At 53.1% G+C, this 20238-nt stretch overlaps 1 protein-coding gene across 1 annotated transcript; it reads left to right on the forward strand.

The window, feature by feature from the left end:
- The first annotated feature begins 3372 nt into the window (after window positions 1–3372).
- On the forward strand, window positions 3373–19205 carry Cdx1 (caudal type homeobox 1). Its single transcript, XM_047554894.1, has 3 exons — window positions 3373–3817; window positions 18371–18516; window positions 18996–19205. Exons 1-3 carry the CDS (start codon window positions 3373–3375, stop codon window positions 19203–19205), a joined length of 801 nt encoding a protein of 266 aa, XP_047410850.1.
- Window positions 19206–20238: the final 1033 nt, after the last annotated feature.

The following is a 20238-nucleotide window of genomic DNA, read 5'->3' on the forward strand; positions in this document are numbered from 1 at the left end:
CTTTGCTTAGAAAGTCCCCTGCCACTTGGGCCTATCTCTCAGCCATCACCGAGTCCTGACTACCATTCCCTTTACTCTGGACCCCCACCCAGCTTCCTCATTGCTATTGGGCTCTCAGACTCAACTCCAACCCCCACCACTCAAGACTGGTCTTTCAGTTCTAGGACAACATGGTTCCCTCAACCCTCGGGGCCTCTGTTCATACTGCCCCTCTGCCACAGTGTCCTTCCCCACTCACCAGGGGCCTGACTCATGTCACTGCCTCCTCCAAGACTTCCCCGATTCCTTCTTCCTGGCCCTCACCAAGATGTCATTTTGCTTTTATTATGATTATTTGACTCCTACTTGCTCCCCCCCACACACACACACTTACACTCTAAGTACCCTGAGGGTGGGGCTGAACACAGTGCCAGTAGAGGGGTGTGGCAGGAATGTGTCAAATGAACACGGGTTCCTATACCTAATCCCAACACAAGCCTACCATCTAGGTCTGGTTTAGCATAGTCTTGGAATGAGAGGGCACCAGTGAAGACAGGCATCCTAACTGGGGACCTCCAATAGTCACTTCCATGCCTTCCCTATGGAAGAGTTCATCTTCTACAATACCCCTTTCATGATGGATGACCCTTTACAGAACACTTCCTTGGGAATGGGCAGCAGGTCTGCAGCGCTCGCTCTCTCTCCCTGTCTCTCTCTCTCTCTCTCTCTCTCTCTCTCTCTCTCTCTCTCTCTCTCTCTCTCTCTCTCACCCCAGGAGTGCCCTGCCCTCTGCCCAAATGTAGCCCTTGCTCCAGGCCTTCCTTCTCTTCCCCCAAGCCTTGCAGTCCTCGTTACTGCAGCTCAGAGTGAGTTCGGTCCTCTCAGGCTTCTCTCATCCTGATTCTCACTGACCCCTTGAAAGGCTGGCCCCCGAGTCCAGCCTAGAGCTCCAGATGACTTCTAAGAACAATTTCACCCCTGTGTCCCTACTTCCTGACCTGGGAACATGGGGCCTTCCCTGCTGAGACAGCCAAGTGCTATGTCCATGCTCATTATGTCCAGCAACAACCCAGGCAGGCCCTTCCCTTCTACAAACAGTCTTCATGGTGCAACAGAAACCTGGACTTTACCACTTTCCTTTTTGGACCTCAGTGCTTCCACCCACACAATGGGAAGACTTCCTCTAAGCAGTAAGGGGAGCCCAGGCTTACTGTTATGTATAAGAGTGAACTTTTGACCAGGGCCAGCTTCGTGGTCCTGGTTGAAATGTTCTACTGTTACCATCTTGAAATTCTAGATAAGTTTTGAACAAGAAAACTTTCTTTCTCTCTTTAATTGTGTGTGCTTTATGAGCCAGCAGGCCACTTTAGGAGGATGAAGCAGAAGGAGGGGGTAGCCTGAGGCCAGGATGGCTGTGCTTCACAGGCATGTAGGTGGTAGAGAAACTCACCCAGGCAGTGGCCAATTCTTGGGCTTGATCTGCACCTGGTTGAAGGTCTTGTGTTGTAGACGCCAACCCTCCTGCTCACCATCCCAGCAGGATGACCATGGCCCACAGGTGCATCTTCACTACCTATGGCTTCTCCATGGGTGGAGCCTCCTTCTTTGGCCTTGAGCAGCTGCTTCAGCTACTTACTTCCCACACTGGCCATGGTTTAGAGACCTTGGCTGCTGCAAACTCTACAGCCGCATCTGCGGCCAGTAGGACTCGTCTAGCAGCAGGTCGAGGTCCATGCCGCTCTGGGTGGACTTACAAAAGGTCATTTCTGCTTTACTTCGGCCATCTTGCTGACTCCTGCACCTTGTGTTTCATTTTGCATGGGTCCTGCAAGTCATGGCCTGACTTTGACCCGGCTGCCTTATTCTCAGATGATGTTGACCAGCCCTGGCTAATGTAGTGACCCAAGGGAGAGAAAGTTCAATCAGATTAAGAGCCTGATTCTACTTTCTTTTGGGGGACCACACATCCCTGCCAACCAGGGGTCTCCCAGGAAATGTCAGAGGATCAAATTCTACAGGGCTTTCCTGCACAGCTCCTTGACCCTGAGCCCCCTTAGAGGGGACCCCCACATCCGGTAGGTTTTCTGACCCGGAGCCCTATCCTTCATGAATCCTTCCCCAAATCTCTCAGCCTTGCCCCTCCCACTCACAGATCATTCATGCCCCTGAGATAGCTGGGAAGTGTTTGCCAGTGCTGGATTGGATGGGGGAGCAGGCATGATACACTAAAATACCCAGAGACCCCAGCTCTCAAATGTTCCTGAATCCTACAAAACCACTGCTAAAAAGACATTTTTTAATCAACTGGAGTACTTTGAATACCAACTATATTAGATAATACCTAGGAATTGGTGTTAATTGTGTTAGATGTGACAATGGCATATTATGTAAGAAAATGCCCATGTGTTTTAGAGATGCATACTGAAGTATGTAGGGGTAAAATGACATGATGTCTGGAATTTGTTTTAAAATACTTTAGGAAAAAGGGAGGAGTAGATGAAGTAAAAGTGACAAATCTTGATCATCATCCAAGGCGGGTGATGCGTGCATAGTGAGCATTATACAAGCCGGTCATTAGATTGTTCTACTTTTGTGTGTTTGAAATGTCTCAATAATCATAATAAAAGGGTAGGGGGTCATCAAAAAATTTCTCAGGACATCCTCCCTAGAAGACGCCCCTGCCTCACACCTTTGAGAAATTTCTCTGAGAACCGAGTGAAACCCCCAGAAGTATGCAGACTCGTGTATGTGCATATGTGCATTCCCCCGGGGAAAACCTCCACAGCTTTCATCCCAGACGAGAGGGGTCGTGACCCCTCTTCCCTCCCCCAAAAGATCACCGGCTACCTTGCAGACCAGAGCCCTGTTTGAAGTCTGCATTGCCTCCCCTCACCCCAAGCTGGTTGGTCACTGTCTAGTGTGTCGCATACTGGGTGTAGCTAAGGTCCCCCTGCTTCTCAGAGTCAGTTTCTCCACCTGTTAACTGGGAGTCGCCGGGAGGTCCTGGCGGCCACCGGAAGGATGAGGTGTTCCGCCCGCAAGGCCCACCGCCTGGCAGGCGATTCCCACACGCAGCGGTGCCTCGCTCCTCGTCCCCAACCCCCTCCAGGCCCTGGCCAGTCCACCTCCCGCTTGGGGCGGCAATTTGTCTCCTTTTGAACCCCTCGCCCCCGACGGGTTTCCCCCTTTGATTCGCGGCCCGGAGGCTTCCCCCCGCTTTGAAATGCAAACCCGCCTCGGCTGGGGCCGCGGGCGGCCCGGAGCTATAAAAGGCCTGGGTGGGGCGGGCGCGGCGGCAGGGCCGGCGAGTTCAGGTGAGCAGTCGCTGGTCGTCGGGGCGGCCGGCAGCGGCGGCTCCAGGGCCCAGTATGCGCGGGTGGCCCCGCGGCCACCATGTACGTGGGCTATGTGCTGGACAAGGACTCTCCGGTGTACCCCGGCCCCGCCAGGCCCCCGAGTCTCGGCCTGGGCCCGCAAGCCTACGGCCCCCCGGCCCCGCCCCCCGCGCCCTCGCAGTACCCCGACTTCGCCAGCTACACTCACGTGGAGCCGACCCCCGCGCCCCCGACGGCCTGGGGCGCGCCGTTCCCTGCGCCCAAGGACGACTGGGCCGTCGCCTATGGCCCCGGGCCCGCGGCCCCCGCCGCCAGCCCAGCCCCGCTGGCATTCGGGCCCCCTCCGGACTTTAGCGCGGTAACCGCACCCCCTGGGCCTGGCCCCGGCCTCCTGTCTCAGCCCGTCGGCGGCCCGGGCGCACCGTCCTCCCCAGGAGCGCAGAGACGGACGCCCTACGAGTGGATGCGGCGCAGCGTGGCGGCTGGAGGCGGTGGTGGTAGCGGTAAGGACACCTTCCCTCGCCCTGCGCCTCGGGACTGTTCCCCTGGCACTGGCAGGTGCTGTGCGCGGCCCAGGCTGCCCCTTGTTTGACCTCTGCCCTGGCCCAGCCCGGTTCCCGAGAGCGTGGCCTCCCACCACTCTCTCCCTGGAAGGTTGTTGTGTCTTCCCCTCTGAGTCTCAGCCAGCTGGTGCTCTAGGGAGCCCACCCCAACCCTCTTTCTGACAGGGAAGCTGAAATCCCGAGAACTGAGGAGACGTGCCTGTGCTTGTGTAAGGCCGGAACTAGAAGGCAGGTCCTCAGACTTGGATCCCAGGACTCTTAGGCGGGCTGGCCCTGGTGGTCTTCCTGGGCTTCTTCCACTCCTGTCCTAGTTCCAGCAGAGGCCAAAAGCCCGCCATCCGCGACCCTGTGAACCTGCCTTTCCAGGATTGAGCCCCCCATCTTACAGAGAAGGGATTGGGTCGTATCTGTTGGCTGACCAAGAGTGTCTCTCACTAATTTGGGGCTGGGGTCCCTACCTAACCTCTCCAAGGCCCTCCCTGAACTCTTGACCCTGGGGGAGGGGAAGTAGATGCTGTGGGGAAGGTGGCTACTGTTTGGCTCTGAGCCTGTGAACCTCCTGCCCCCAGGCAGGCCTCTCTGATCCACCCTCTTCAAAAGCAGGGGAGGGGGCAGGACAAAGGCTCAGCTTTAATGAGGGGCGGCCTGATCTTTATGGGTCCCCCCTTTGTCATGTAACAGACTGCAACTTGGCTCAGTAGTGACTCCTGTTGGCCGGAAAGTGAACAGGACACCCCATTGTCCAGATTGTGTCTGGCCTGTCCTGACAAAGGCCACCTGGCCTTGGGGGCGGGAAGCTGGCCTGCCCACTCTTTGATGTCCAATCCCTGCTTCCCTTCCCCCAACTGGGAGCAAGCCTGGAACTTCCCCCACCTTCTCTCCTCACTGCCGTCTCCCACACACCCCCAGCCTGCCCCCTAGGCAGATGCTGGGGAGCGCCTGATGAGTAGCTACAGGCTCTGGCTATAATCATACCCTCCTCAGAAGTCCCGGGGACCAGAAGTTCCTATCTGTCTCTAGGGAGGTACAGGCAACCAGGCTCTGCCAATCACCTCTGTGACCTTGATTAAGTAATATCAGGTAACATTATGGAATATTTAACTCAGAATATCGCAGTGGGCACTGTTATCATCCCTATTTTGAAGATAGAGAAACTATGTCACAAACAGGCTAAATACTTGCCCAAGGCCATAGAACCTTATGGGTCTGGGACTTGAACCCAGGTAGACTGAGCACCACTCCTGTGCACTTATACTCTACCCAAGGCTTCTCAAAGATTAGTCATCTTTTGGGGGGTGGGTCTCAGTTTTACCACCTGTGAAATGAGCAGGGAGTAAGGTTGAATAGCAGTTTGTACCTTGCTTCAAGTTCCAAAAAGACACCTCGGGAAAATCTGATGGAAAATATAAATCTTTCCGTGGAGAAAAAGGAGCCTCTCAGAAGCTTTGCCTGTAAATCCCAGAGTAAGAGCCATACATTATATTCCAGGAGAGGCGATATTGGGGGCCTTGCCCTCAGCATCTTGCGGGTCAATGGCTGGGAAGTCTGGAGAAGGAAGCCCACATTTTCTCTCTTCCACTTGCAACTTCCCGCTGATCAAATGAATCTGCAGGTGGATGGGGAATGTCCCCATGGGCAGGGACTTGGAGAGAGGCCATCTGCTGTCTAGGCTGGTGGGGTTCAGAGAAATGGAGGGAACTTGGGAGAGCTTCTGGGCTGTGAGATATCAGACAAAGCACCTGGTCTCTGAGCGTAAGAGCAGCTGAGACCTGCTCCACTGATGGTCACAAAAGCCATTTGACACTATTATCTGCAGGCAGATGGGGGCATGAGGTAAAAGCACTCTGTTCTCAGAGAATAGAGGGAAAGGCACTGGAAGGTTTGGGATCCAGAAGCTCTCAGAAAGCAGGTGCCCCAGGAGCCAGGTTAGACCCTTTCTGCTGAGGATACAGGAGCCTTGACTTTTAGAAGCTGGAAACTGCAGCTGACTGCTCCAGGCCTGTGAATCTCCGCAGTGCTCCTGAACTGGGTGCAGAATTGGGACAGGATTACAAACTCTCCCTAAAAGAAAGGCCATGCCCCTCCATTCTTTGGCCTCAGTTTCTCCTTCTGGGTAATGAAAGCACAGGTTTCCAGAGGAGGCTCCTGTGTAACACTGTTGTCTGGGGCAGTTGAAGGAAGGTCACTGCATGTCCTGGCTCCTCAACCCCCAATGACACTGACCATCAGGTCTTCAGCCTACCATTCTTCTTGGCCAGTCAGTCCCTTCTTCCCCACTTCTGAACCCCTAGCTTTCTAGAATAACCAAACTGGACAGTTAGCAATATACAGATGGGGAAACCCAGGTCCAGAGACTATGTTTGTTTTACACAAGTGGAGACTGAGCTGGGGAAACGTCAGACGAGACGGTTTAGACTTTTCTGTGGATTTCCATCATATTTGCAATGAAGCATATGCTCCCTCCTGAGGTCCCCAGAGCTGCACAGTTTCAGCACCTTGTCCTGCCTGCCTCCCCAACCTCAGCCCAGGTCATGCCCCCGGCTGCCTTGCTACAGCCATCCAGCCTTCTTAAAGTTCCTCAGTCCTGCCAAGTCCCACCCCACTTCAGGTCTTGTGTGCCTGCTATTCCCTCTTCCAGAAAGCTCTTCCTCAGGTTCTTTGCACACCTGGCTCCTTCTAACCCTTCAGGTATCAGCTTAATGGTCACCCCCTCAGAGCAGCCCTCTGTGATTCCCAGAGTAGGCCCCCCCATCCATTGATGATCTCTGCTGTATTTCCTTCAGAGCCCTAACCCAATGCCAATTTACTCACCTACTTTTATGTGTGTTTGTATGTTCTTTATTCCCAAGGGGTCCAAAGCTGTGTCCTACTCACTAGCATATCTGGGCATCCAGCTCAACTCATGGCATCTAGTAGGTGCTCAAAGCATTCCGTTGAATGAATGACAAGGAAAGTATAAGGGACCAAAGATGTCCCAGAGAACAGGGGTGGGGTGAGACATCAGCTTTGACCTGGGTTTCTGTCACCATCTGGGGGTTGGACCCACGACTGTCCAGCCAGTAGTTCAGGCTGATGGTAGAGGCCTGGCTTCCAGCTTTCCCCACTTGGACAGTGCTTCTGGCTGAGGTGTGGAGCTAGGACTGAGACTCTGGCTCTGGTCTGAGAAGGGTGGTGGAGACGGGGACCTTAAGGGAGAGGCTGTTGGGCTTCAGTCAGGCTACGATCCATAAACGAAATATTAATCAGTTCTAAGTGTTTATCCCTTGACTGTAGCCAGGATGGGAAGTGACTATAAGGGGCTCTATTGTTTTGTCTTCCTTCTTGGCTTCTTTAAATACCAGCGTTTTCATTAGGCGGGTTATAATCATCCTTCTGTCGTGGGCTGAGCCTGATTCCTTGTGAATAAACAGTGCTCCGCACATCAGTGGCCCGCCGGGGTGCCTGGCCTCACAGGACAGGGCGATGTTCACTGGGATGATGAGGCGGTTGCAGCAGAGTTCAGGTCCTGGTCCAGCACCAGCTTTCAGGTGGGGCAAGTGAGACAGGTGGAAAGGAGGGACAACTCTGCTACCCACCACATTCCACTCCCTTAGCCCATTGCCACAGCCACACCTGGTCGCCCACCTTCAACCTCTCAAGGATGCCCCAGCTGTCTTCCACCAGTGCCAGACTTACCTTGTCAAGGCACATCCCCTGCTCAAGAGCATTCCCTGGCTACCTACTGCTGTGGAATTGCCACTTCATCGCAGAAAAATCCAGCCCTTTTTCTCTGATATTCAGAGCCCTCTGGAAGACAGCCTCCAACCCAGAATTGAAGACCTTCTCCCAATCAGCTTGCCTAGAAACAGAGATTTTCACTGGGGACGGGTAAGAGCCAGGGCTAGGGAGTCTGGGATCTGGGATTGCATTTGTTTTAGAAGCTGTATAGCCTCCAGCAAGTTAACTTGGATCATTTCTCTGAGCCTGGGATACTTCCTCTGTAACATTAGGATTATGATAGGATTGAGCCTTGAAGCCATGGTGACTGTAATAAAGCACAGCCCCCTGCTCCTGGCACACAGTATGCCCTCTGCGCATGGGCGCCTACAATCACCTCTCCAGTGTTTGGCAGGTGCACCCAGGCACACACCTCACACTTCCTGCCTCTCCAGTCTGCTCCCTTGACCTGCACTGTCCTTCCTTCCTCCCCTGCAAGTTTACCAGTTCAGATGCTGCTCCTTGCTCCAACCTGCTTCCCTCAGGAAGCCCTCCTTGATTCTCCTCCCTCCAAGCACTCTGTCAACAACATGTATTGTTGACTGTCTACTCTCATCTTTCTGTATACCCCTGCCAACTGCCATCTGATATCCCCCCAGGACCAGTCCTAATCAGTTCCAATTCCCCCACCACCTTGCACATAGTAGGAGCTCCTGATAAAGCTAATGGGTGGCACTAGTTCAGTCTTTGCCCTGTGCAGGCATTGTGCCAAGAGCTTTGCACAGGTGACCTCATTTAAGTCTCATAACAACCCTTAGAGGTGTAAGGATTGATTATTGGACTCATTGTACTGATGAGGTTGATGAGGCTCAGGGCAGTTCGGTGGCCTGCCCAAGCTCACTCAGCTACAGTATGGTGGCACAGGTCCAACCAGAGTCTAAGCCCACCAAGCATCTGTCAAATAAAGCACCACATTTGAAGCAGACATCCCCTCCCCCTTGTGCTTCCCAGCCCAGGTGGAGAAAAGGAGGCCAGCCAGGGGATGAGCTCCCAGAGGCTTGGGGGGGGGGGGCACAGCAGGGACCGGGCTGTTTAAAGCTTCTTCTCCAGGCAGAAGCTCCATTTGACACCTCAGCTCTCAGATGTAGCTGGGAAGGGGAATGACCCAGTTAGAAGGTGGCAGAAGGCTTTTTTTGGTTGAATGCCCCCCACCCGCCCCTCTTTGGCAGATATTGCTGCTTAGAGCTTCAGGAATCCTTCTAAAGGTCCGAAACAGCTTTGTTAGCAGCAGGGTCTGACTTGTCGGTAGGGAGCTGTCTTCGTGGGCTGGCTTCTCAGGCTTCTGTCTGGGAGCACCTGGGATTTGGAAAAAGCATTGACATCTGGAACCAGAGCCATCACTGCCAACATGCTAAACCCTCTTCCAGGCCAGCCTCAGCCCTCACCCTGCATAGACCCCCCTGCAGCAAGAGAGAGAAGCAGCAGGCGTGAGGTACTGGCATCCTCCAGTGCCATCCCATTGTTCTAGAAGTCAAGTCCATTCCCCTCAGCTGAGGGTTCTGCAGGTGCTTCGGCCTTGTCTAGTGCCCCTCTCATTATTCATTCACTCACCCACTCCTTCATTCAGGAAGGCAGGCAGTAATACTCTCTTCTGTGCCGGAGATTCTTCCGGGTGCTGGGTGCTGGGGATTAGAACTGAACAAGGCAGGCCAGATCCATCAACAGGGAGCCCACACTCAGCCCCTCACTCTGTTGGCCTTTGCACATGATGTTCTCTCCTTCTGGAATATTCTTCACTTGTGACATGGAAGCTTCTTTCTAAACTTTCAGGTCTCAGCTTCAACGTCATCCCTTCCAGATGCCCCCACCAAGCTAAGTACAAGACATTGTACTGACTAGCTCTCAGCTCCTTGTTCTCTGCCCTTCACACTGTGACTCACAAGTGGCAGTTATTTCATTTGTACATTTGTTTTTAACTTGTCTCCCCACCCCCCATGAAAGTGATGAATAGCAATAAGTGCTGAGCACCTATCAACGTCTCAATAACATGAGCTGGTGTCCACTGGGAGCTCAGCACTTTACAAATGCAAAAGTTCAAACCTCAGACATCACACCTCTCCATCAGCTTCGTGGCTGCTTAGAGGGAGCAGTAGAAGTGGATGGGAGCGGGGGCTTTGGAGGCTGAGGCCATCAGCTGGTGAATTGGATGGGGCGATGAGGGGGACAGGCCTCAGAGCTGCCACCTAAGCCCTTGGCCCTCGTTGCTGGAGGGCAGGGTGTTCCTTAGTGAGATGAGGGAGATGAAAAAGTGCAGGTTTGTTTTATTCGTTCAATAAGAATTCTTCAAGTAGTCAATGTGTGTGTCAGGCACGTGGTGAGCTCAATGCCATGGTTCCCACCCGCACGGGCATGCAGGAGTCAAGGCCCTTGGGGAGGACATTTGCCAAGGTCATTTAGGTGGCTAGGGGTAGGAAAGGGATGGGGTCCAGAGTTCCTCCTAGAACTTCAGCTGAAAGTGAGCCTGCAGAATGGCCCCTTGCAGAGGATTAACAGGGAACTTCACCTCCAGCCTAGAAGAGGATGGCCAGGTGGGTAGTGGCCTGCAAACCCCACCAGGAAACAGATCCAACTGCAAGTTGCTCAGCCTCAGAGGAGACTTGAAGGGATGCAGGTGCCGTTTGCAAGTTCCTGGGCTGAGGGTGCCCTCTGGGTAGGCATGCTGTGCAGCATGGGCCCTGACCCTTGGTGGGAGCTGGGTCTAGCATTGTGTCCAGTAGAACCTTCTGCCATGATGGAAATGTCCTATGTCTGAACTGTCCAGTAATTGGCCACTAGCCACACGTGGCTATTGAGCACCTGGAATATGGCTAATGTGACTAAGAAACAAAATTTCACATGTTTTTGAGTTAATTTCAGTGTAACTCATTTTATCCCATTGTCCCAGCTGGGGAACATGTTTGAAAACTTAAATCCAGTATATAAATGTCATATATTACAATAATCATAATACATACATAAGCTCTGGATTAAGATCTCCAACCTATTTTAATGCACCTGTGTCAATGTCATTAAAATATTTGCAGAATTGAAAACTTGGGAGTTAATGGGTTAAATGGCCACATGTGTGGTGAATTGGGCAGCACAGGGAAGGTCCTGGAGAGGTAATCCATTCTGGATGACCTCCTGGTTTTCCTGCAGACTGCCTCTCTAGTACAGTCATCATCATCGTCTCTGTTTGCATCATCACAACTAGCTTTTATTGATAATTACTTGTCAAGTAGATGATCATACCTGGCTCCATCACCACCATGGAAAGGAGGCATTCACACCTCCATTTTACAAATAATATCAACTGGGATTCATCAAGGTCCAGTGACTTACATGGGGGACACATCACTGGCTTGTGACTGACCTGGGTTAGAACCTTCAGATCTAATCTGACTCTAAAGTCCCTTCTTTTTGCTGCTTCCCCAAGCCAGGTAGACTGTGGGCCTCGACGAAAAAATAGAGCAGCCAATGATGTAAAGGTTGGAGGTGGCCCAGGAGGGAAGGGACAGCAATGACAGAGAATTCTGACCAGGCAGGAAGGAGATGTGGGAGAAGAAGCTTGGCCAGAGTTGCTGGGCTTCCTCATAAGATTAACCTGGCTGTTCTCCTTTCCTTCTTCCCCTCAACCTCATCCCTCCTCCAGGGATTGATCGAGGAACCATTATACAGAAACCTGGGACTGCCAACTCAGCCAGGACAAGGACCAAATTATGGGCCCAACATGAAGCCTCATGGCCCAGAAAGGCATCTGTTCATCCACTAACTGGTGGGGTCAGGGCTGCGACAGCAAAGGTGCAACTGCTGGTGGTGCAGGAGGGGAAACAGACCCAAAGAGATCACATGCCCAGCTGGTGACCCAGTCAGATTTCCTCACCCCTAGGCCAGTGTGTTCTTCGCCCTGTGACTCTCTATCAGGTGACATTCCTCTCTTTCCCAAAGGATTCCTCCAACATTCTGCAAATAGCTCAGTTCCATTCTTCTTGCCCATAGCTCTTTGCCCTCTACAGATTGTGTTCACGTTCTGTTCTGTGCCCCTGGAAGTGGGGAGGAAGCCCAGGGACACTCAGACTCCTGCCCTTCAGCTAAGGTTGGCCAGGCTGGAGCACACCCCAGTTCTTTCTCACCCCCCTCAAGGTCTGGAGACACCTCGTACACCTAGCCTTTCCAAACCTTGGTAGGGTATGAAGCACCTTCACTTTGGGCTTCCTGTACCCTGTCACCATTACTGCCATCTGGCTTGCATTAGTCTGGATAACACCTCACATGTTTTATATTAAAGTTCTTGGCCTGCTCACCATATTTGAAATTCTTTCCCCCTCCTCAAAATATTCTAAAAACTGCCCAGCATCCCTTTGGTTAAATCTAACTCTTTTCTTTCCCTCTCCAGTTTCCAAGGTTTCTTGTCACTCCTCCTCACCATGGGCCCTAACAGGGGTCAAGCTCTTCCTTTGCAAATTGGGATGTTGAAGAGAAAAAGTTGGCCAAGCTCCCACTCCAAGTCAGTGGCAGGCCTGGGACAAGCAATCAAAGCTTCCCACTCAAAACCACAGGCTCTTCCTTAGTCTCTACCAGACCTAGGAAGGCGAAGGTACCCAGACTCCTGGGGTGGGGCTGATCCTCACCCTCGGCCCTCCAGAGCGCCTGCTGAACCCTTTGTCTTTCCCACTTCTGTCTTTGCCGATGGGCTCTGCAGCTGCCCTCAGCAAGACAGCCTCCCTGGACCCGTTTCTCCATCTGGAAAAAGGAGGACTCCTTGGAGTAGGAGTCTGTGGCTGCCCTCGCCCACTGCCCTGCTACCTCCCTGGGAAGGCCCCCTGCTCTCCTCTCCAGGCTGGCGCCACAGCTCCCTATACCTCCTGCTCCACTCCACTGGAGGATACAGGCTGCACCCAGTCTTGGTTATTGGCTGGGGTGATAGGAAGTGAGGAGGGTCTGGTCTCTGAGGAAGGACGCAGAGCTGCACAAAATCAGAGGGCCCTGGGTGTGGACACCCAGGCCTCCTTTGGGGCACAGGAGAATCTGAGGCCCAAAGAGGAAGGGGACTTATTCAGGGCCAGACAGATAGCACAGAACTGGGACCAAGATCTCTTCTCTCTGGCTCATGCTCATTTGAGATGGCAGGGAGATGAGGATGTAGTAGCCGCGGGTGGAACCTGGCAGAATGCATGCATGTGTAGGGGTGGAGTGGGATCCCAATGCACAGGCGCTGGGGCTAGACCACCCAGGGAGGAGTCACAGAGGATTTGGGGCTGGATTTGAGGTCTGTCCACCTACTACAGGACAGAACTGGTCATCCCTCAAGGCCACAGACCCAGCAGGAAGAGGGCAAGGGAAGTGCTGACCCAGGCACTATTTGATTTTCTTGGAGCAACTCACCCCATCCTGGATCAGAGGCCACACTCTGTCCTCTCCTGCCCAGGCCAGATGGGGGACCCTACTTCAGGTCACCAGGGTTCCTACTCTTGGGCAAGCCTGGTGTCTAGACTCTCAGACTGGGAAATCAGCCTCAGAATTCTTTCAGCAATAATAACAAACACAATCAGAGAATCAAACATTGGTCGCTTCGTGTTTCCAAGTTGGAAGGCACCTCACAAATAAATGATCCCATCCAACATACCACCCATTGCACATATCCAGCCCCTGACATTCCTGCCAGATGGCTGTCCCATTGGTGTTGGCAGTGGTAGGCTCTGCCCTCCCTGTGCACCTGACGTGTGGCTGGTATTGTGCTAGGCACCATCCCCATTTCAAGAAATCCTCTCTACTCCTCAGGTTGGAGAGCATTATGGGCGACTTTCCACCATGTGAGAGGTTTAGTGCTATTTCTGAGGCTACCTCAGACCTGGTTTTGAATCATACCTGTCTTGCATGTGGACCTCTCTGAGTCTCAGTTTTCTCATCTGTAAAGTAGGTACATGGTCACACAACACCTCAGGTTGTTGAGAGACATATTCAAAGTCCTGGTGCACGGACATGATGACTATTACTAGAATAATAATAATCCTCATTTTACAGATACAGAAAATGAGTCTCAGAGAGGTGAGGAGACTATCCTAGGCTCCCCTACCAGTGAGAAGCTAGCCCATGCAACAAGAGGTCTGCTCGTGCAAACAAGTATGTGCCAGGGTCACCTAGAGAGCTGGTTAAGTGCCAAGAGGCCCATTTCAACCTCACTGACTCCAAATTTCAGGGACTGTGCTTCAAGAAAGCTCCCCAGGAGTTCTGAGGCTGCGGATCCTGCCCTTTGCTTGCTGCAAAAGATGAGCCCACAGCCTCCAACAGCAGCCTTCTGTGCATTCTGAAACCAGAGCAGAGAGTGATCCGAGGTTCTTCCCACCCCAAGCCCCTGCCTGCCCCTGAAGGGGCTCCTACCATCCCTCTACCCACACAAGCATCTGGCCCCAAGGGTTACTCATTAGGAGGCTGGGAGGGGCTGGCCCCTCATCAGACACCTGTTATAGGAGCCGGACTTCCCCCTTAGTCCCAGTGTCCCAGGAGCCTGTAAATCATTCATCTCAGTCCCTCTCCCTGCCCCGTCGCTCTCACGCACCACCTTGGCCCCTCCTCTCTGGGTTCTGGAGGTAGCACAGGTGCTCAGAAGACTGGGACAGGAATGGTTGTGGCAGTTCCGAGTTCTGGCTAGAGCTGGGACTGGAGCCCACTGGGGCTCCTGTCGTTGAGAGTACAATGCACACCTGCACATGCTAAAAATTTAAACACCCCAAAGTCTCCCTCCTACTATGACTTTCCTCCTCCAGCTCCTCTCCCCAAAGGAGCAGCCCCTCTTACTGGGCTTCTCATATACTCATTGGAAAGAAGTATATGGATACATAAACGATGTGTCTGTCCCCCACTTTTGTATAAAACAGGGACATATTTTTTTTGCATCCATCTGGGTCTTGCTTTTCCAGATATCTTAGAACCTGCCCCATATTGCATGTTTGGAATTTTGTAATTTCGTCATAATTTCTGCGTAGTGCTCGTCTCCATGTACCGTCTTTTATTTAAGCAGTTCCCTACCTGCACACAAGGACCTTCCTTTCAGTCTTATGCTTTTGGAAATAGCTAGAGCTGTGGGCTGTTCTCAGAGGGATCAGTTCCTGGGGTGGAATTCATGGGTCAAAGGCTATGCATGTTATGTTATGTTATGTCATGTTATGTTATGTTATGTTATGTTATGTTATATTATGTTTAATGAGACTAGATGCCACCAAGTTGGGCTTGAAGGAGGACTCAGTTACTTTTCCTCCCTGAATGACATGTGGGATTCCCTGGGTTCTGGGCCACATAAGGAATCTGACATTTTGTTCTTCGGCAAACTGTTTGCTTAGGAATAAAACCAGCTTGGCCAGATAGAAGCTAACCAATGGGTTCCTGAGCCCACTGGCCACTCTTCCAGGGTAAGAGATGGGATGCCCAGATGCCAAGTCCTTTGGGCCAGGTCTCCACTGGCAGCCATTCCAGACAGAGGGGAAACTGTGTGGCTAACTCCCCGTCTCCATCTTATCTCATGCTCCCCTCCAACTTGGGGAAAAGCAGGCCAGAGGTCACACCACCGCCAGGCAGGGTGGTCCTCAGTCAGAGCCTTTCTCAAGCCCTGCTTCCTTCCCCAACCTATGAAATGGCCATAGTGCCTCCTTGTTGCCCATCAGAAAGAACTGGAGAGAGAGCTGGGTACCGAGGGAAAGGACATCTGTAACCGCTTAGGGCTAGACTCTGGGCAAGGAGCACCACCCCCTACCCAAGCCCACACTCTTCCTGGGGTTGAATGTGAGTCCTCTGGGTGTTTTGTTTGTTTGGTTTTGTACTGGGACTTGAACCCAGGGGTACTTTGTCTCTGAGCTACATTCCGTTTTTAAATTTTGAGACAGGGTCTCCCTAAGCCACTGAAGTTCTCAGTATGTTGCTGAGATTGGCCTCAAATTTTGATCCTCCTGCCTCAGCCTCCTGAGTCACTGAGATTACAGTGTGCACCACATGCCCTGTTTTCTGGGTGTTTTAAAGACCCCAGCTGCTGCTGTCCAACCCCAGCCCAAGCCTGGCTCCCAGGAGCCTGCCCTCACCCTTCGCTGACGCCTCCTTTCCTGGAAGGATGGTCTACTGTTTAAGTTTATATTGCCAATACTTAGGAGGATGTGGGTCAAGCTCAACAGCCCCAAAATATGGTAGGGTGAAGAGCAGTGCACTGGAGGAGACAGAACTCTAGAGCAGGGTCTAGAACAGGTCTGTGCTCACTTGGGCCTCCAGGTACACTGACTGCACAGGGAAGATTAAAAAGAGACTCACCAGGCCTCTTATTTAGTCCCCCGGCTGCCATGTGACCATGCTGAACTAGACTCTCCTTCTGTAAAATGAAAGGAAACTAAAGTCCCAGGACCCCTCTGAGTCTAGCCCCATGAACCCAACAGGCTGAGGCTTCAGAGCCTACTGGGCTCTGGTTGTAGTGGCATTAGGCAGAATTGTTTTTAAACAGTGTTGCATTTTCTGGGCTAAGGAGAGGCCCCATCTGGAGCCACAGCCTCAGCAGCCACTCCCTTGGCCCTTTCCTGGGGCCAGACCTGGCCAAGGGCCGAGGCTGTCCCGTGCTATGTTGGGCAGCAGACTGAGGTCAGGGGATATGGAAGCGTCCGGTGTGGTTCCGCTGCTCTGGCAGAAAACTCAGGGAAAAGCCGCCCAGGAACATCTGCTGTCTCCCATCTCCACAGAACCGTTTGGCCCACGAGAAGCCCAATGGCTGTCCTGCCAAGCTGCGTGGGCTTGGTGGAGGGCAGAGCCAGGATGGGGGTAGGTAGTGCAGGGGCGCTGAGGGACAGCCAGGGACAGGGATACCATCGGGGAGGTGAAGGCTGGGCTGCTGTGGGGCACTGGATGAGGTGGGAAGGGGGCCGTGGTGGCTCTGAGACCCACCAGGCCCTGGAAGACACATGCATGCTGGTGTGTACCTCCTATTTTTAGCTACATGCTCAACTTCTTACAGAGGAAACTGATGTTTCGCCAGGCCCCACACCAGCCCAGGCCAAGCATGACTCTTAATATTCTCCCCAGACAGACTTCAATCCCAGCCCTAAAGACAGCCCTGACATGAACCCCAGATGGTCCCAGTGCAGCTCCTCACCCTGGCTGAGCCCCATCTAGAAGCCCACCACCTTCTCCCTCCTGCATCATTGCACCGACGCTTCCTCTCCCCACTCTGTTCTCCACGCAGCAGCCAGAAAACGTGAACACCTACATCAGACTTCGTGGCGTCTCTACTGAGAACCCTGCTGTGGCTGGGCTCGGTGGCGCTCAGTGTAATCTCAGTGGCTCGGGAAGCTGAGGCAGGTGGATCATGAAGCTGAGGCAGGAGGATCATGAGTTCAAAGCCAGCCTCAGCAACTCAGTGAGCAAGGCCCTGTGTCTAAATAAAAAACAAAAAAGGTCTGGGGTTGTGGCTCAATGATTAAGTGCCCCTGGATTCACTCCGCAGTACCAAAAAAGACCCCTGCAATGGCTCCCGTTCCAGACATAGTAAAACCCAGAGTCCCTTCCCTTGTGTCCTGCCCGTTTCCCTTGCTTCCTGCATTCACCCCACCAGCTTCCTCACCGTTCCTCAAACATGCAAACCTGTCAAGTGGAAACTGTGCTCCCACCCCAGGGCCTGTGCACTTACTGTTCCCTCTGCCAGCTGTCTGCTTGCCTCTTTCCCTCGTCTCCTTTAGCTCTTTGCTTAAATTCCCCTGCTCGGTAAGCCCTTGATGAGCCAGTATATTTAATAAAACATTTTTTGGAAACAGGGTCTGGCTTTGCTGTGCAGGCTGGCCTCAGACTCCTGGACTCCAGTGATGCTCCCCCCATCTCAGCCTCCTAAGTGGCTGGGACTACAGGCGCAGGTCACTACACCCAGCTAGCTTCACTCTTTGGAAAATTAGTCCTCCCTCTCCGCTTTCTTTTTCTCCAAATACTTGTCAATTAACATATCAAATGTTTTCCACATTTACCTTTTGTCTGTCCTTCCCTTAGAACCTGAGCTATTGGAGGGCAGGGATTTCTTTATTTTTTTCACTGCCTACCCCAGGGCAGGGTTCCCAGCAGGAGCTCAGTAATAATGACCTGTGGAGCCACCTACATCCCTGCTGCCACGGGCCTGGGTGTAGGCTGGCACGTGTCTGGCTAGGCAGCCCAGCCCCTACCCTGTTGCAGCCCCAGCTCAGGGTTTGCTGTCCAGGGTCAGGGACTCTTGAGGTACCCATAGGTCCTGGGGTTCCCCAGCAAGCCCAGTCTTTCTGCCGTGGGATCAGCATTCAGCAGGAACTGGAGAGCACTGGCCCAGCTATTCCTCAGTTTCTGAATCCTTCCACTTTCCCCTCCAGCTGGGGCAGCCGTCCCTGCCCTCTTTTGCACAAGAGAAAGGAGCAGCTGACATCTTAGCCTCAACGTCCCCTTGCTTGCCAGGTGTCCCCTTCAGGTCTTTGGTGTTCAAACTTGTGATCTGAGAACCCCTGAATCAGAATCACCTGGGGGTTGTCAGACATGCAGATTCTCCCAGACACTCCGATTAAATGGGAGCACTCAGGAGCCATGTTTTTTACAAGCTCCTGGGAATGTCATTTGCACAGCCATAGCTGGCAAATGCTGGTTATAGCTGGTGGAGCTGGTGATCAGAGTGGGACTCCCAGTCAGGAGGCCTGAGAGAAGCCCCAGCTTCATCGGCAGCCCCAGCCTTTTGTGGGAACCCCCCTCACCTTCCTTCCTGACCCTTCTGCTTCTCAGGTAAGACACGGACCAAGGACAAGTACCGCGTGGTCTACACAGACCACCAGCGCCTGGAGCTGGAGAAGGAGTTCCATTACAGCCGCTACATCACCATCCGGCGGAAGTCAGAGCTGGCTGCCAATCTGGGGCTCACTGAAAGACAGGTGACTATGGGTTCCCCCACCTCAGCCTGGCAGCAGATTGCAGGACTCAGTAGAGGGAGAACAGAGAGGCTGAGTGTCCAGCTCAGCCGACACTGAGCTGCTGCCGGCAGGTACCCTAAGGAAACCTAATATTCCTGCCACCTCAGTGGGGAACAAGGGATCCATCTAACTGAAGAGTTGTACATTCCAGCAGGCCATGACCAGTGCTGTTAAACCCTAGAGGAGGGAGCCGTCACGGGGAAGGAGAGCTCCCTGGAGGGGCACTGATAAGAGGGTCTTGGAGAGAGGAAGAGGAAGGTTTCCTGAGGGGAGGGGAGCAAGTTCTACAGGGAGAGACTATGTTGGGGTCCTTGAGGAGCAGGGGAGAGGCCACAGACACCACGTAGAGAAGGACCAGCACCATGTCCTCCTCTCTTCCCGCTCTACCACTCTCTCCCACCACCCATAGCCCATCACCTCTCTGTTCTGTGATCCTGCAGGTGAAGATCTGGTTCCAAAACCGGCGGGCGAAGGAGCGCAAAGTGAACAAGAAGAAGCAGCAGCAGCAGCAGCAGCCACCCCAGCTGCTGCCAGCCCTGGACAGCACCTCTGCTCCGGCAGGACCGCCCCTGGGGGGCCTATGCCCCAGCAGTGCTGGCCTCCTCGCTGCCTCCTCCCCGATGCCCGTCAAAGAGGAGTTTCTGCCCTAGCCCTGGGCCTGGGCACTTGGGTGCTAGGGATGGCGCTTCTGCTGGGGCCCAAGAGGCTCTATGAGTCCCAGCCCTGCTGCTGACCTTTGTGGTCACCGTGGACAAGTCACCCACCCATTCCCTGTGTCCCCTTGGCCTGAGTGTACCATGAGCCCCTGGCCCATTGGCTAAGCCCCTCCAGTTCCTGTGTTCCTCAGGGGAACCGGGGCCCAGGATGGGATGTGTCAATCTCCTGGAGGCATCTCAGGCCCCGGAGGGCTGGGTGAGGGATCAAGACTAGGCCCCACCTCCTCTTCCATGGTTTCAAGGAGTGAGGTGGGAGGCCACTGTAGGGACCAGACTGATTCTGTTGAAGGGCCTATTTCCCAGAGAAGGTGGAAGGTTTGCAGACCATGACCTGTGAGGCAGGGGTGTGTGGTTCAAAAACAGTCGCCTCTTCTGCCTCAGTCTTACCTCTGCCTGCCCCACAGTAGTTGCCCAGCAGGGATACTGATACAAAGCCCATGGGATTGGGCCTGGTGACCGACCTCTGGGCTGCAGAATTCACCTGCTCACCAGCACTCTCAGGGAGGCCTGCAGATAGAGGGGCCCTGCAGGGGAGGAGGGGCCTGAGTCCACTCTGCAGGGTCCTACCACTCCAAGAGGCTGTCTGTCCATCAGGGTTCAGGCCCCAGGGAGCTCCCAGAGACTTTCTCTGGACCAAGCCAGGGTCACAGCTGGAGAGATGTTATATATAGAGAAAGTGGGATCTTTTAGATGCAGCTTTGAGAATAATTTTTTCCCTGCTTTAAAACATGTATAAAAATCATTATACATAGCATTAAAGAAAAAATTTAAAGAATCATTCTCACTCTTCACTAACAACAGCATATTCCCTTCCCATTCAGTGGGCCTACAACAAGGTCACCTTTAAAATACTTCTAAAAGATCAAAATGGGTTAGAAATACGTCTATGAGATCATGTAAAAATCTGCGTGCATTTGTGAGCAGAATCTCCAGACTCAGTCTACCAGTCTATTGAATTTTTAAACCA

Source organism: Sciurus carolinensis, chromosome 6 (assembly GCF_902686445.1).
Source record: "Sciurus carolinensis chromosome 6, mSciCar1.2, whole genome shotgun sequence".
Classification (NCBI taxonomy): domain Eukaryota; kingdom Metazoa; phylum Chordata; class Mammalia; order Rodentia; family Sciuridae; genus Sciurus; species Sciurus carolinensis.

What these genes read in the sequence shown, in the direction of transcription:
- Cdx1 (XM_047554894.1), top strand. Translation starts at nt 3,373, where the DNA reads ATGTACGTGGGCTATGTGCTGGACAAGGACTCTCCGGTGTACCCCGGC. An exon ending in TGGAGGCGGTGGTGGTAGCG is followed by an intron (nt 3,818 to 18,370) that starts GTAAGGACACCT and finishes TCTGCTTCTCAG; the next exon opens with GTAAGACACGGACCAAGGAC. An exon ending in TGGGGCTCACTGAAAGACAG is followed by an intron (nt 18,517 to 18,995) that starts GTGACTATGGGT and finishes GTGATCCTGCAG; the next exon opens with GTGAAGATCTGGTTCCAAAA.